Source organism: Camelus dromedarius, chromosome 5 (genome assembly GCF_036321535.1).
Source record: "Camelus dromedarius isolate mCamDro1 chromosome 5, mCamDro1.pat, whole genome shotgun sequence".
Taxonomy (NCBI): domain Eukaryota; kingdom Metazoa; phylum Chordata; class Mammalia; order Artiodactyla; family Camelidae; genus Camelus; species Camelus dromedarius.
Window position 1 is genome coordinate 21,918,465 of NC_087440.1, and position 16,298 is coordinate 21,934,762.

General features: G+C 40.2%; 1 protein-coding gene and 1 pseudogene across 1 annotated transcript in view; one reads left to right on the forward strand and one right to left on the reverse strand.

Moving 5' to 3' along the window:
- RTF1 (RTF1 homolog, Paf1/RNA polymerase II complex component) overlaps nt 1-15,819 on the reverse strand; it is a 42,746-nt gene extending 26,927 nt beyond the window's left edge. Inside the window, exons 1-2 of the mRNA XM_010989291.3 lie at nt 15,620-15,819; nt 4,157-4,267 (exon numbers count right to left, since the gene is read on the reverse strand). Of these exons, the coding sequence (XP_010987593.2) occupies nt 4,157-4,267; nt 15,620-15,817 (309 nt within the window). The 5' untranslated portion in view covers nt 15,818-15,819. The remainder of the gene's footprint in view (nt 1-4,156; nt 4,268-15,619) is intronic.
- LOC105096901 (thyroid transcription factor 1-associated protein 26-like) lies at nt 7,533-8,413 on the forward strand (annotated as a pseudogene).
- Nucleotides 15,820-16,298: the final 479 nt, after the last annotated feature.

Genomic DNA, 16,298 nt, shown 5'->3' on the forward strand with positions numbered 1-16,298 from the left:
CCCGGTTTCCTGACCCCAGAACAGATCAGATGCAGGAAGCTGGAAGTAGAGCTGATTACAAAGAGATGAGAACAAGGGCCACTGCTTACGTTTGGTAACGGGGGAGAAAGAAAAGGTGTAAAAATAAGTACCAGACAGCTCAGTACTTTGGAAGTCATTATTTCACAGTATAAGAACTGTCATTCATAATCATGACTAAATCAGAAAAAAAAAAACCCTATATTTAATAATATCAAAAATATTTTTCAAATATAGTGGTTTTACATTTCAAACTTTCAAGAGTTTAGGTTTAGTATTGGGATAATTCACCTATGTGGAACATCTTGTTCCAGAGGTATTGTGTGTATGAAAACCTTACTAAATGAATGTACACACAGGAGAATATTAGCTTAGCAGTGAAGGCCTTTATTGGAAGCATGTGCTATAATTATGTATAGTCTGTATGGTAAAGCAGTAACAAAGTGCTCTCGGGTATCTAGGCCGACGTCCTGGAAAAGTTATTACTAAGTGAATTTTAAGTAAAAGTTGTATCTTTTTCAAAATGTCCTATTAATAAAAATATTGGAGCCAGCAAGCAATAACGGAGTGGGAATGAACAGGAGCACAAATAGATCAAAGTGGGAGAGTCTGAAAGATCAGGTAGGGTGAGAGAAAGTGGAAAAAAATGGAATAGGAGAAAAGTCAGAAGAGACCAGAGTCTTGAAGAGGCAAGTGGGAGCATAAAGTGCAACCAGGAAGGCTGACAAAAGTTCGGGGGAAGAAAAAAACAGGCGTGACAAGTGCTGAGCTACAGGGCTGGGCCAAATGCTTTTATTTCTCAAATATGTTAAAAACAAGACTGTACATGAAGCTTTTTAAATAATCATTGTCGGTTAGGCAGAGGGTATTAGAACATCATTCAAACATAATTCACTGTTTCCTTACTTTGTCTAATGTAGTTATATTTAATTTGGAGCAACAACAAAAAAAAGGGTTTTCTTGGTATCTGACATGATTTTTACTGGTAACAAGTGACAAGCTAGGCTTTCTTCCTATCTAGCTGTAGCTATGTGTTTCCATGAGATCCATCACGTTTCTAAAAAGGACTCTGAACTACTTGATTTAGGACTGTTTCTCCTAACAAATGAACTTTTTTGTTTTGGCCTTTTTTTTTTTTTTTCCTAAACTTCCTCTTATAAGTGAGCACTGCTAGCTCCCCTCCTCCTAACCTTGTTGTTTTTCTTCCCTGCCATTCCTGTCTGCACCCTTGATGGTGCTTCTCTTATCAAATGCTTTCAGGGACAGTAAGTGACAGCACCAAAATGCCACACCTCAGCATTATGACCTACCATTGAGGTGTGCTTTCCAATTTTCCAGGCTTGGTCAGTGTAAACCTTAGAGAAAGTTCTACTTCTTATTCTTCCATGTGCTCAATTATTAAGAATAATTCACTCACCAAAAATAATACACAAGTATATTCTCTTTCATTAAACTTACGTTTTCTCCCCAAGGTACTATAAACATCTACTATTCCTTCCCTAACTGAACCTTATACTTAAGTCCAATGCACTCACTTTTTTCTGGATAGGAAATTTTCTAACTTCTCTGTATCCACCTCTCTGCCATCAGTTAGGTAGGATAGTATCTTCTTGCCCTAAAGTCAGTACATGTCTCTCCTTATAACAAACCACCCATTAACCTTCTAACTCAGTTTTTCTTGACTAGTTTTCTATTTAAGTAAATCTGAGAGGAACAACATACTTCTTTCTACCTGTATTCATTGTCACTAATGACAATAATAATGAAAGAGGTGGGAGGGGAGAAGGGTTGAAAGGTGTATTTGAGAAAACTCGAGTTGCTTATGGTACAAGCAGGCTCCATATGACTGAGAACTGCTACTTTAACAACCAAATTTCTAAAAGGCTACTTTGTAGGCAATAAGGGTATTAAAGCCATAGTAGAAACTAGAAAAAATAGCAAATTACTTCAGTATATGAGTTTTACCTACAAAGATGTATGAATATTCATTATGAACGAGAATAAAAAGCAAGAGCCTCTGTCTCAAACGTTATGTTCTAAAGACTGCTCAGAAGTCCCCTACCCACACTAAAATACCTCTACAGCGCCATAAATGTGAGTTCACAGTGATACCACTGAGTTCTTCAGTGGGTGGTAGGATTTTTCTTTTTAAAGATTTTCTTTCTTTTCTTTTTTTTTTTTTTAATGTTTTGATTCATTTATTTTAAAAGATTTTCTTAATTGTCCAAATTAATGAAATATTACTCTAACTCTAGGGTGCTCTGTGTTTAAGTAGTCTGGGCCAAAAAGCAATAATGCAGAACAAAAAGCAGGCCCCTTTCAGAATGGCCATGATATAAAGGCTGCTATTCCCAATGAGGGGTGGGGAGGAGACTGGAGTAGAGCTGCAGGAAGCCAGTGGGCCTGGGGGCTGGGAGCCGGAGGCAGCAGGAAGAGCTAAGAACCTGTGGGGAGAAAGTTACTCAAAGTCTCATTCCCTACAAGGCAGGTGCAGCTTGCCTGTCAGCTTTTTTCAGTAAGTGCCTAAGTAGCTGGTAGCATTCTAACGTGAGGACTTTTAGACTTGGCTAAGTAGCTGTGAATGACAAGGGAATCTTCAGTTGTATTTTTATGGACGCTGGATCTAACCACGCACAAGTTTTGGGCTCCTCTAATGCTGTGGAATTGATACATACTCTGACCTCCTAGTAGAAACAGTTAAACAAGATGAAAAGAATCCCTACAGTAGCTGCATAATTAGGAGTGATCTAACGATAGGAATATGGAGAACAAAATGCTTTAAAAGATAGTAATTGATTGTATTTTAAGGAACGGCAAAGACCATAAACATGTGACAGCGTATTCCAAACACAACAGAGATTCAAACTTAACAGAATGTTGAGGGGTAGGAGGAAACACCCATAGCCACTGACTTCTAAACATGAAAAATGAAAGTAGTTGATGTAGAAATAGTGGGAAAGGGAACTATTTCAGGATTTTCCTGTATTGTCCATGCACTTTTTAAAAATGGAAAAACAAATTATTTTAGAGCCTACTGCTTCTCTAACAGATTGGGTTACTTTATCAATTTTAGAGGAATTATAGTTCCTCCATTAAAAAATAAATGAAACAAAAGAATAAAACTCACACATTCACTACCTCTTGCTGTCAAAGCAATATTAGGTCTATTAAATTATTTAAAATTAAGAGAACATCACTACAGAATGCAATCATTCCTAATCTACATATGCTGGTAAACACTGTTCCAGCTATTAATTCAACTTCATTATAATAAAAAATTTTTTTTTCACTTTAGTGGAACTTTAAAACAAAATACTGTTAAGTACACTGTTAAAAATATTTTCCTAGACTGAAGAGTAAGAGATTAAACAGAAGGGTGATATCCAGCCTCTCTCTAGGAAATTACTAAGGAAAAAAGTGTTTCAAATCAAATGAGGAACATGTACAAGTGATTCAAAGACCTTTCCCCTAACCTCTCTCTTCCATGGGTCTTTCGGGGCCTTGTTTGGTGGTGGGCAGAGGTTTGGGAAAGTCATCTTGGTTTAAAAAACGAACAGCTGAATTTTTCTCCTTAAAAAGTTAATGCCCCCACTCTGAGGGATGCTGATTCAATCTACCCAAAGAAAGCTTCTTGTCTTGCTAAAGTATTTCCCACTAAAACATAGAATTTCTTTTCTAACATAAAAGTTGGATTAAAAAGGCGATAAAATGTAAAAGAGATGATGACTAGGGGTGAGGGTATAGCTCAGTGTAGTGTGTGCTTAACACGCACAAGGTCCTGGGTTCAGTCCCCAGTACCCCCGTTAAAAAAAATAAGAAAAAATAAAATGAATTTTTTTTAAGTTAAAAAAAAAGAGGGAGATGATGATAACTAACAAGTTGTGCCCCTCTGCAATAAGGCTGAGAGTAAAAGACTACAAAATGGCTATGAATGCCCTACAGAGGCACCCACTAAGTAACTAGCAGGACAATGAATGTCAGAATTCAAGAGCTTTCCATACACAATTTTCTTTCCCTAAGAAGTTCTCATAGACCTTAGGTGGGAAGGTCTCAGTTGAAGGAAAAGAGGCTGAAAGGAGTGACCAACTCAGGTCCCTCAATACCCACCAGTCCCAGGGGTCTAGCCCTCCACACCCACCTCATCATCACTGTTGGACGTCTCGGAGTCCGAGGAGGCTGCAGGCTGGCTCACAGGCGGCTCCTTCTCTTCAGAGTCACTTCTTTTCCGCTTTGCCAGGGACAAGAGCTCCTAAGAGGGCAAAAGTAGCAACATGAGTTTTGTTCATGAGAAAACATATCCAAGAATAAGAAAATGCCCATCCTCCCTAGATCTCCTCTACCTCCTTGTGCTTTCAGTCGAAGGACATCATCATGGGAACTCTGATCAGACTGACTGCCAGTACTTGTAAGTGCTAAAGAAATGTTTTCAAAATCTGTCCTCGCCCTCTTGATGGGAAATGTCTGTCTGAAATGGAAAAGTGACTAGAAAACTGCACTGGAGGCTACCCCAAAATTGACACCATTTCCTCTATAAGCTGCAGAAATACTGATTCTCAGGAATTGATAAGATAAGAACCATGTCTACAAAGGTAATCTGCTGGCTGCTCTTATGGATATAGCTAAACTCTGAGCATCTGCTTATTATAATTTATGGTAAAACTGGCATTTGTGAGGCTGTTCGGAATAAGTTGGGAAACTACAGGTTTCTGAGGTCATTTTTTATTTTGAATGCCTAAGCTGGGGGAAAAAAAGTATATTTTTGGTGTTTAATCCAGGGTCAAGCAGCAAGTATGTTGGCCACTACATCAGAATCCTAATTTGAAAACCCAAATATTCCCATTCACCACCTCTGCCTTGCTCTGGTGATTTAAGAGTTTAGAGGGGAAGAGATACGCCATTTAGTAAGTCATGGTTACAACCAGGATTTGCTCTCTCACATGGTTCCCCTCTCTTGTTATTTCTCCTCAGGTCAGTCTAATCACTCAAAAACACAACAAAAGGGTATTTGCTTTGGTTCTTGCTCTCTGCTAATATCAATACCAGTCCAAAATTATATTATACTTACTACATGCCAGGGACTTTTCTAAGTATCTAAGATTTAATCTTCACAACAACCTTAAAGTAAGTATTGTTATTATCCCCATTTAAAGATAAAGACCAAAGGAGCAGGAGAGGTTAAGTAACTTACCCAAAGTAACACAGCTAGTACATGATAAAGCCAGGATTCAAATCAGGGCAAACAGAATCCTAGCTCCTATTTCAGTCATTTTCACATTTTCCCCTTGTGCAAAAAAAAAAAAAAAAAACCCAGAAAAATATAACTAATAAAAACTAATAGTAGTATTCCTTGATGATGATGGTGCTATACAATTATAGGTTAAGTGCCAAGACAGATTTTTTTTAAACACAGACTGCTATAAAATATGTTTTCTTCTTCCAGTCTTTCTATTTTAGGAATACACCCTCCTTGGCCAGAATGAGAAAATGACCTTCTCAGATTAACATCTGACACGATCTCTTCTTCATAAGCAGTCATGAAACGTTCCTCTTCTCATTTCATTAGAGAGAGCTAGCATACTAACTTCCTGAAAAGGTTTCAGATCATAAGAACACTCTACTTTTACATACCAAAACATTAACTCCCATTGACCAAATGCAAATTACACCAGTATTTGTATGTTAGTCTTTTAAAAACTTGTGGTGTAATTCACATACAGTGTATTTCATCCTTTCCTATGGACAGTTCTGAGTTTGGCAAATACATATAGGTGAATCACTCTCACAATCAAGATATAGGACAGTTCTATCAGCCCCCCAATTATTGCTGTAATTTGTATTTGCTCAGTAGGAGTTACTGTTTTGTATGAAAAGCAGAGCATTTTTATATCTTCAGCATTTTCAGGAAGTTAGAGTTCTACATATACCTCCCTTTATCCCCTGGCGACCACAGACCTATTTTCTGTCCCTACAGATCTGCCTATCATAAAATATCATATAAATGGAATCATACAGTAGGCAGTCTTTTGAGTCTGGTTTCTTTACATAGCATAATGCATTTGAGATTCATCCATGTTGCTGGGATAGGTATCAGCAATTTGTTTCTTTCTATTGTTAAGTAGTATTCCATTGTGTGGATACACCACACTTTTGTTTATCCATCTACTGCTGAAAAACATTTGGGTTGTTTCCACTTGGGGATGATTATATGTTCATGCACAGGTTTTTGTGTAAATGTAGGTTTTTATTTCACTTGGGTAAATACCTAGGAGTAGGATTGCTGGGTTTTATGGTAATTTGTATATGGCCTTAACTATTATCTTTTTTCCCACATCATCTTAATGCAAATTTGTAAAATTTAGAAAGACTTCTAGTAAGTAACGTCTTTCCTGACTCTTTGAGGTTCACAAATACACTAGAATTGTTTTAATACCAACTCTTTATAACAGGGATTTGGATATGCTAGCAATCAAATCCTTCCCTGAAACACTGACAATTACAAGCAATAAGATATCCATTAAAAGTTACTGTAACTAAAGTGTTTAAGATGTTTGTACTGTCTTTCTGTTAAAGAGTTCTACTCCGTATTAAAAACCTAACAAATGGTTTTCCATCAATGAACAATTGCATCTGATAGGCAGAGCCCTTCTTCTTCTACAACATTAAATATCATATTAACAGTAGTGTGGAGATAGCAAAGAGCTTCTTAATAGTGTGAAAGACACTTTCCACAAACTGAGAATTGTACAGGAAGTTACTGGAGGAACTCACAGCAAGGCTACGCTTCATATTTTAGTCTTTTATATTCTACTGAGGGCCCATAAATACAGCTGAACAGACTGACGTGCAACAGAAAAGTCTTGCCAACACTGCACACATGAAGAGATCATCAGATGTGCTACCTGTAGGGGTTGATTTATCCAACACCAATACTCAAAAAAGCCAATCTAAAATGGATTCATGCACAGGGGGTAGGTCCATCTGTAGCTCTCTCCTGCCAGCCCGCTTCATGGTGCCACACTGGTTGAGATGATGTTTCTGTGTGTCCAGTGGTTTTCTCTCATCATCGTCCCTTATTTCATTTCATCTAGTGAAAACTTTCCCTACTTATCTTGGCATTTCTTTAGGATGGAATGGCAGTGTGGGGTGCCAGCATGGTACATCAAATTTAAGCTGAACTAAAGATCTGCTGAGAGTAATGCCAATGCCCAATATACTATAGGTATGACTGTGTAGGATGACACATCTGGCTTCGAAAGCAGTTTCATTAACACTGCTTGAAAGCCATATTTAACACTAGACAGCCAACACTGAGACCCTAAAATAAAGCAAGTCTAATTGCACTAATGCAATGTTTACTAGAGTATTATTCTGGTTAAAATTAGAATTCTAAGCTATCCATACATGAAGATTCATAAACCTTAGGATTTAACTCCCCAACTCCATCATTCACAGTTCACTTTTTGTGATGTCATGCCAGGATCAACCTGTAATTAAGTAACTTAGCATCCCCTTACTCACTTAAAAGAAATTAAACATCGTCGGTGGTTTTTCTGTGCATGGCGCCAGTAAGGCCGGCTGCAAGGTGGCAGACAGAGAGTTTTGGGACGCATGGTGAAGGAGTTTCACTGGTTGGATTCAGAAATAAGGATGTGACACAGAGGACATGGCAACCTAACCATGCGCAGGCCTTTGTGGGGAGCAATCGCGAAGGACAAGGCTTTGCATTTCGAAGAAAACTAAAGATCTAGCAAAGTTACAAGAAATTGCTATGGAGAGAAAAAAGGCTCAAACCTCACAGGAATCCCAGTTCATAGATCAATACCCTGATCATCTGAAACATCTCTATTTAGCTGAAGAGGAAAGACTCAGGAAGCAAGTTAGAAAAGTCAACCAGCCTTTGTTAGAACAAGTTGACTAGCCTCTGTCAGAACAAGTTGCTCAGCCTTTGTGGGAAGAGCAATGTACCATTGACCAAGCTTTGTCTGAAAAACATTGTAGCATCGAACAGTCTCAGCCAGAAGAACAGTGTAGCATAAGAGTGAACTCCATTACTATCCCAAAGAAGAATAAAAAGAAAACATCAAATCAAAAAGCACAGGAAGAATATGAGTGGATATAAGCTAAGTGTGCTGCTAAGAAACAAGAATTTGAGAGGAGAAAACAAGAGAGAAGAAGCTCAAAGGCTCTACAAAAAGAAGAAAACGGAAGTGTTCAAAATATTGAGTAAAAAGACTAAACAGGGCCAACCAAACTTGAATCTACGTATGGAGCATCTTCTAAAAAATATACAAGAGAAAGATTAAATCAGACATGTTGTCTGATTAAACAAGAGTTAAAATATCCTCCTGCTCTTGAGTTCTTTTGTGTATGTACTGTCCCTCTGAACAGTTAACTAAATTTGTCAACAGAGACTGGATTGCTAAGCTATACTAAATATAAAATGTCCGAATATTTTTTTTCTGTAAAAGAACATTTTCTATATATGCTCTATATGATATGATTTGTTTTTTATTTATTTGCTTCATGAAGAAGTGACAGAACCTGCTGTTTGAGTGATAGGTTCAATGTAATACTTTTGTACCATAGGACATTCAGATGAAATAAAGTGTTTTGAAAATAAAAAATAAATCAAATTTAAAAAAAAATAAAGGAAATTGAACATTATCTCTTAAATTAAACCTCCCATGATCACACAAAAGTGGGATACATATTCTGTACCCCAGAAAAGGAGAATAAAAGCTCATATGAACCTCAGAGGTTTTTATAGCTAATTAGCATGCTGAGCTCTTTTTCACTTATTCATTCCACAAACGCAACTAAAGTAAATGAGTACTACCAGCTAAGGTGACCAAACATTTTGGTTTGCTCAAGGATGTCTTAATTTTAGCACTGAAAGCCCTGAATTCCTGGAAATTCGGTTCCAGGCAAACCACAACAGAAGGTTCCCCTTGCTACCAGCACCTAAAATGTACCAAGCTTTGGGTAGATAGTCATGAAGAAAAGAGACACAGTCCTTGACCTCGTGGAATTTAAAATCAAGTAAGGGAGACAGACAATAAACACATAAAGAAACAATTATACCCAGTGATAAGTGCTAAGAAGGAAGCAGATCAAGTGAATGGGGAACCTATCTGTGATAGAGTGATCAGGGGAGGCTTCTCTGAGGCAGTGGCATTTAGGCTGAGACTAGAAAGTTGGGGGGAGGAGACAGGGGTGCAGTCTTCTGGACAGAGGTCTCCAGATAGGACAGATAAGGCCCTGAAATTGGCAACAGCCTGGCTTGGTCAAAGAACTGAAAGGAAATCAGTGTGACCAGAGCCTTGCAGGCAAGGGGGCGGGGAGGAGGGGTTAGAGGTGGGGTGAGGTAGGTTAGAGGTAAGAAGAAACTACATCATTCCCAGGTTTATAAAGCAAGATCAGGGGAATGGATTTTACTTGAAGGCAGTGGGGAACCAACAAATGGCTTCAAGCAGGGGAAGAACCATCCCCTGAAGGTTTTTAAAAGAGCACTCTGACTGTCAGAGAAACAGCAGGAGGGCCAGGGAGGAAGTGCAGAAAGGAGTCAGAAGGAATCCACGGTAGTGTCATCAGAATGGATGGTGACCTAGACAAGGTAAACAGCCACAGGGACAGAGAGAACAGGGAGGACTTCAGAGATGCTGAGGAAAGAGTAGTAATTCACAGAGGTTATAAACCTGAGACATTAATTCCTATTCTTTCTTTCTATCAAACTTGTTGGCAGAGGAACATAATTCCAACACTGGACGTTGGTTACTTTTCAGAGTAAGGAACAGAGTCAGAGTCATTGTATGTGTGTATGTTTGTGGGACAGGGAGGTATTTCTGTTCTGCTGGAACTGTTTCAACAAGCATGCACTATTTTTATAATTAAAAAACAAAAGAAAACAAAACAAAAGAAAACATACACACAAAAACCCTTCTGAAGTTGTAATTCCAAAGTGGCACTATAACATTCCCTTACATTTCACATGAGTGACACTAAATGTGGCAACTTCCCGCTCCAATTTCCAGCAAAGTAATCATTATAAATAAAATACTGAGTTATACAAATGCCCACAATGTTACAGAATTGACGAAATAAAGTCAGTTTTCAACCCATTAAAAAAAGCATATAAAATTAAAAAAAAAATTCTACTAGTGTTACTTGTTTCTACTTAGTTTCCTCTTCTAATACACATTCTAATGCACATTTCCATGCCTTATGGAAGAGGTATTAGTCTTACAGTATAGAGACTAGAGCCAGAACTCCCAAATTGACAGTGTCTTTTTATCTCTAAGTAATCCTACTATAACCAGAAAAGTTAGAATCTCACTTTCCAAGCAGCATTTGCTTGTTCAACAAAGATTTATTAATTATCTGCTCTGTGTCAGGCAGGCATTATTTTCAATTATCTACTTAATGTCTCCACTTGGATATCTCACAGATGACTTTAATCTCTATGTGTCTAAGACTGAATACATGCTCTTCACCTTTAAACCTGATCTTCCTCCAGGGTTCGACATCTCATGCCAGAACCTCTTCCTCACCCCCAACACCCAGTCATCAAGTTCTCTCAGTTTCATAGCCTAAATAGTATGTCCAACTGAATCCACTTTCTGTTGTCTCTATAACTACACCAGTTCAAGTCAGGCATTCATTCAACAAATATTGACAAGGTGCTTGCTACAGGCCAGGCACTGTTCTAGTGCAGGGATACGACACTGAACAAATAACCTTGCCCTCGTGAAGCTTCCATTCCGGTGGAACTTAGGCGCTCGACAATCTTTCACCTGGACTCCTCTATTTGCCACCTAACTGGTATCCTTTTTCCAGATTACTGACCACATAGCAGCCTGGGAACTTTCCAAAAGACAAATCAGAATACCTTGTCGAGCTTAAAATCCTTCAATGGTTTCTCATTACCTTCAGAATAAAGCCCACAGTCCTTAACATTGCCAACCTGGACCTGCCAATGGTTTAAAATTTCCTTTTAACCTCAGCCCAGAGTAAGATAAATTATTCCTCATGATCCAGTATATACATACATGTATATATATGAAACACAAGTTACATGAAACAATACTTATATTTACTAGGTCTGACATATGATGTTTTCTATTTGATTCAATATCCTTTTTTTTTTTTTTAATGCTGGTTGTGTTCCACTAAACTGGCTTTTCCATCCTCAAAGGGTCCACACAGACTACTTGCGTAACTTCATTTGTACCACTCTCTCCCCAACCAATGATGTTCCAGTCACTCTGCTTCTTTCAGTTTCATGGGGATGCTAGGTCCTTCCTGCCTCAGCACTTTTTTTGTACATGTTGGTCCCTCAACCATAAACACTCAAACGTCCCTGTACTCTTCAGTTTCCTAATCTCCCTTTTCCTAACCCATCTTCCAGGTCTCAGTTTAAATGTCACTCGCATCAGGCAAGCATAGGGTCCCTGGTCAAATTCTCACAGCATCCTTGCTCTTCTTTCACAGCCTGTAATGTAAGTGTAAGGAAATGACTCTCAGAGCAATGCCTACACCTGCCCCTCCCTATCCCTTCTCACCCTCTCCCTCTTCTCTTTCCTCTCTCTCCTCTCTTCTAAGCTCCTTGAAGGTGGAAACTGCTTCCATTTTGTTCACCCAACAGCCCTAGTACCTAGTACTGCCTAACATTTGTTGAAAGATTAAAAAAAAAAAAAAACCACCAACAACACCTCTGCCCTTGGGATACTTACGTCTAGTAAGGGAGCAAATAAGTACACCAAGAAAATCAGTATCCAAAGATGGGCTTTGAATTTTTCCTAAAAGCCTCGCGCTTAAAGCTCCCATGGGACTCAATGTTCCCTGCACTATTTCTAAACAAAGTGAAATTAGCAGATGAGTTACATCAGGCTAGGTGCAACATTATGACACAAATTTAAAACTTCACAAGTTAACACTGACACTTCTCACAAGTTCATCCTAGACTTCAAACTCTGCTCTGACTAATGCAAAAAGACTACATTAATAAGAAGCACAATTTTTAAATTTCCCAACTTTTATGGGAAAGGTTTATGGAAGGATACTTTATAATAATGATATTTTTAAATATATAATGTCTAAAAATAATTCCTAGAAAATACTTGGGGATCTTTCAAAAAATGTTTATTTATGGCTACTACAAGTAAAATGAGCAGAGAAAAAGAGGACATGACAACATAATCACCATTTTAAATAAGAATGGAAATTTTGAAATAAAGCACCCCAGGCGCATGTAGATTTCTTTTTTTCTTAAAACAGGGTAAAGTTTCTATAAATATTGAACTGTATTGATCTGAATAGATGACTAATTCCTTTATTATCTTGGACATTTTTCATTTTATAGGACCTACTGCATAGATACTACTCTATAAAAAGTAACACATAATCTCCATGGAGGTACATGATAGGGTAAAAAAAAACTTAGGTTTGCCTCAAATTCTGTCCCCCCCCTCACCCATGAAGCACCAAAAGCAAGTATCTTCATGATTTGCAATTCTAAAATGCTGAAGAAAGGGTGTGGCCAACATAAAAAAAAGGTCATTATCAAGTCACATGTTAAAATAAATCCTTCCAGTTCTCAAAGGTCTGAGATTTAAAAATCTTTGAAAGTTAAAACAAAATTTAAATGACTCTAATTCAGTTTCTACATACCCCTTTCCACCAAGAAGAAAGTAAAGAAAGAAACAGGCCTCAAAAAAGGCATCCCAACAATTCAAACAGCTTCAGAGATTTAAAAGAACCAGCAGCTTTGCCACCTTAAACATCTCTTTTAAGTTCCTTCAGTTATATGTGCACACATTATGGCTGAGACAGGAAGCTATTTCTCTCCCAAACTACTCTCTCAGTGTCTTACTAAAAAGATTAACTTGCATACAGGCAGTGGTCTCAATCTTTAACACAAATAAGTACCTGGGCTATACCTGGTAAAAATGCAGAGGCAGGGGTACCCTGAGAGTCTGATTCATTAAGTCGTATCTGGGAAACTCACAGATAAAGGATCTCCTTACTAAACTGTGCTCCACTCTCACAGTAGACACTCAGTGATTTGTCATGGTTTGTTCTTCTCCACAAGAACCATACACTAGACAGCAAATACAATGTATATTCCCAATGAAGGCACCGAACTAGATGGAGTAGCCCAAGGTATCTTGGTGAGGAAAGGCCCAGAATGCATTAAATTCTGTTCTGACAATTCCTAAAGACCCGCAAACCTGGGTGATTTTGAGCTTCTGCTAAACATCTCTGGGAAAACTGGAGAGCAGAGATCCTTCTTTTTGATTCTTCTGAGAGCCTGGCACAGTGCTGAACAGATAGACAGAAGGCAATGGTGCCTCTGTTAGGAAATGCAGAAAAAGAAAATTTTGATCTGGTTTCTGTCTGATAAAAGAATGACAACGAATGGTTAAAGAGGAGAAAGCTGAAATTGCTGTGAAAAATGCATTGGGTATTACTTACAAATTTCATGCTAATTTCTTCCTACAAATAGATAGAGTTGGGTTTAAAGTTATAATCCCTTCCAGTTTTCACTTTGGAAAAGATTTTTGTGGAACAGGTAAAGTCACTCTACTACAAAAGGAAGCTGTCAATTCATTTCATTTGTCAGAATTCTGTGGAAAATCACCAAGGACAGAATAATTTATACTTTAGTTCATTCATCAGAACAGATATCTTGAAAGTGCTTCACCAAGGAAGCTCCCCAAATAATCTTTTAAACTGATGTATCAATTTCCTCTAAACTATTCAATGTACTTTATAAACATGAATTCTACCAACACAGAAAATGGCTATGAAACATCACTCATTTTGCAATATGAAAATCAGATTAAGTTGGTATAGTGGAAAGAATATAGGCCTTGTGGTACAGATTTGGGTTCAAATTCCACTAGCAAGTAGTGTGAATCTAGGTTAAGTTACATCTTCAACCTCTATTTTCGTAATATCTAAAATGGGGAAAATGATACCAACTGCACCATAATTTAAAAAGCTGACAATGTAAATAAAGCACTTAATTGAGGTGACTAATTCACCCCAGGCCCAGTGAAAATGGTAGCTGATGTTATTATCAGAAATATCTACATTTCTAGATTAGAAAATAGTTTTAAAAAATTCTAATCCTCTTAAGTGCCAGTCTAAAGTTATTAACCAAACTTTTACACACAAGAATATATTTTTTAACTATCATTAAATTTTTGGAGCCTTTCAGTGAGAACGTTTTCCACTTACCTTTCAATTCCTATCCCATAACAAGGTTTCTAGCCCTTTGATAGTTCTCCACAGGCCCCACTACTTCCCCACCTCCCACCTCCATACCATCATTTTCAAAACAGCTCTTTTCAACACATCTCTAGCCCCTTTCTTAAAGTCCTCTCCTTCCATGCTCTAATATTTGAGTCCTGACACCTCTGCCCTAATACAAAGACTCCCAAGAAGCCATTTACAGAAAAGCTTCAGTTTGCAAGAGCTTGTATCAACATTAATTCTTATAACTTGATCCTTACAATAACCCAATCAGATACGTAAGGCTGATGTCTGATCTAGACTTTACAGTTATGGTCAAAGATACATAGCTTAAAAACAGTGTAGAACTCAAAATTTCAGATTTTAAGTTCAGTACTCTCTCTACTCAACTTATAAAACTACTACTTCTTGCATACTCTTTATTTACATCATTTGTTCACAAAACATTGGGGAAAATCCTCTTTGTATCTTCTAGTATCATTAGAGCACCGCTACAAAGGACAGCCAGCCTTCCTCCCTACAGTATTTTCCACAGTATATAAACAGTTCAAGCAACCCCAAGACAGTGAGACCAAAAGTTACTTTCAAAGGTTCCTGCACATCTTTCAAGTAGAAAGAATTCTGGGATGCTGCATGAAAAGGGCCAAGAGGCCTCGCCACAGTCCCTCCATGCTGCCCTATATATTTCTCCACTTCTGCCCTCTTTCCTCCTCCCAAGAGCTTTCTTGGGTCTGACATCTGAACAGGGACCCTTCTTCACCACAAACGACCCTAGCTGACAAATAGATCTGTGCCCACTTCTAAGTCTTCCTCATCAGGCACGGCAGAGGTTCCCCGGAACATTTACGAGTGTCCCTCCTCTCAGCTCACACCCTTGTCTGAAAAACTTCATCCTCCAGAGCCTGCACCTTATCGGCCTCCCTCCTCGCAAAAGCCTCAGGCTCACCCTTGCACCTCCTCCAAAATCTTCCAGCCTCCCCGGTTGGAGGGCGATACTTCCTATCTCTCCCTGCCCGGATCGCCTGGCTGCAGCCTGCCGCCCCGATCTGGCCCTGGCAAATCAAGGACCCCTCCGGTCCCCCGAGCTCGAGGCCCACCAGCCTGGTCCCTGCCCCGCCTCCCCGCCCAAGGCGCCAAGTCCGTCGGGCTCCCTCTCCAGGCCCCGGCCAGACTCCGAGGGCCCCAGGCACTGCGAGGAGGACATGAAGGAGGCAGCAGCGGCGTTGAGGGCAAGGGGTGGGCTGGGCGCTAGGGCCAGAAGGCCCGGGGCCCGACCGGCTCCCGACTCCCGCGGCCGGGACTCAGCCCTCCCGCTCCACTGGCCCGCGCCTCCGAGGCCTGTCCTTACCTGATCCAGGTTCTCGTCGCTGCCGCTGTCCTCCGTGTCTGAGTCGATCACAACGCGGCCTTTCCGCTTCTTTACCATGGTGGTCCCCCGGCTATCACGCCGGACGCCGCCCGGACTCCCCTCTTGCCCGCCTGCCAGTGGGACCGCCACTGCCGCCGCCGCCGCCGCCGCTCGACCCACACAAAGGCGACCGCGCATGCGCGCTCCGCTCCGCCCATGGCCCCGCCCCCCGCTCGGCGCACGCCGTTCGCAGGCGCCCAGGGCCCCGCCCTGCCCCGCCCCTGACGCAGCGTCGGAGGCGGGGCCCCGCACTGGGCTAGGGTGGGTTCCGGGCTGTGAACCACGGTCCCATACCCCGCGCGGGCCTCTGAAAGTCTAGGGTGTGTCTCTGAGGCTGGGCCGAGGCTTCAAGTGCTGCCTACCTGTAGTGGACTGGAGCCGCAAGCATCTGGGTCCTCTCTAAGGAGCCTTTCAACTGTCCGACACTGATGAAGTGTCAAGGGCAACGTCAGGGCCGCGCGCCTGGAAGACACAAATCGGCTGGACCACGCTGAGGGCACCTGTTGTGGGATGAAGCCTGCCTACTTGGGCTATGCAAGTGACAACTGAGCTGGGGTCTGGAGGAAGCGTCTCATTTACCCAAAAGAACAGTAGAGGCAAGGGTGTTCCAAGCGGAGAG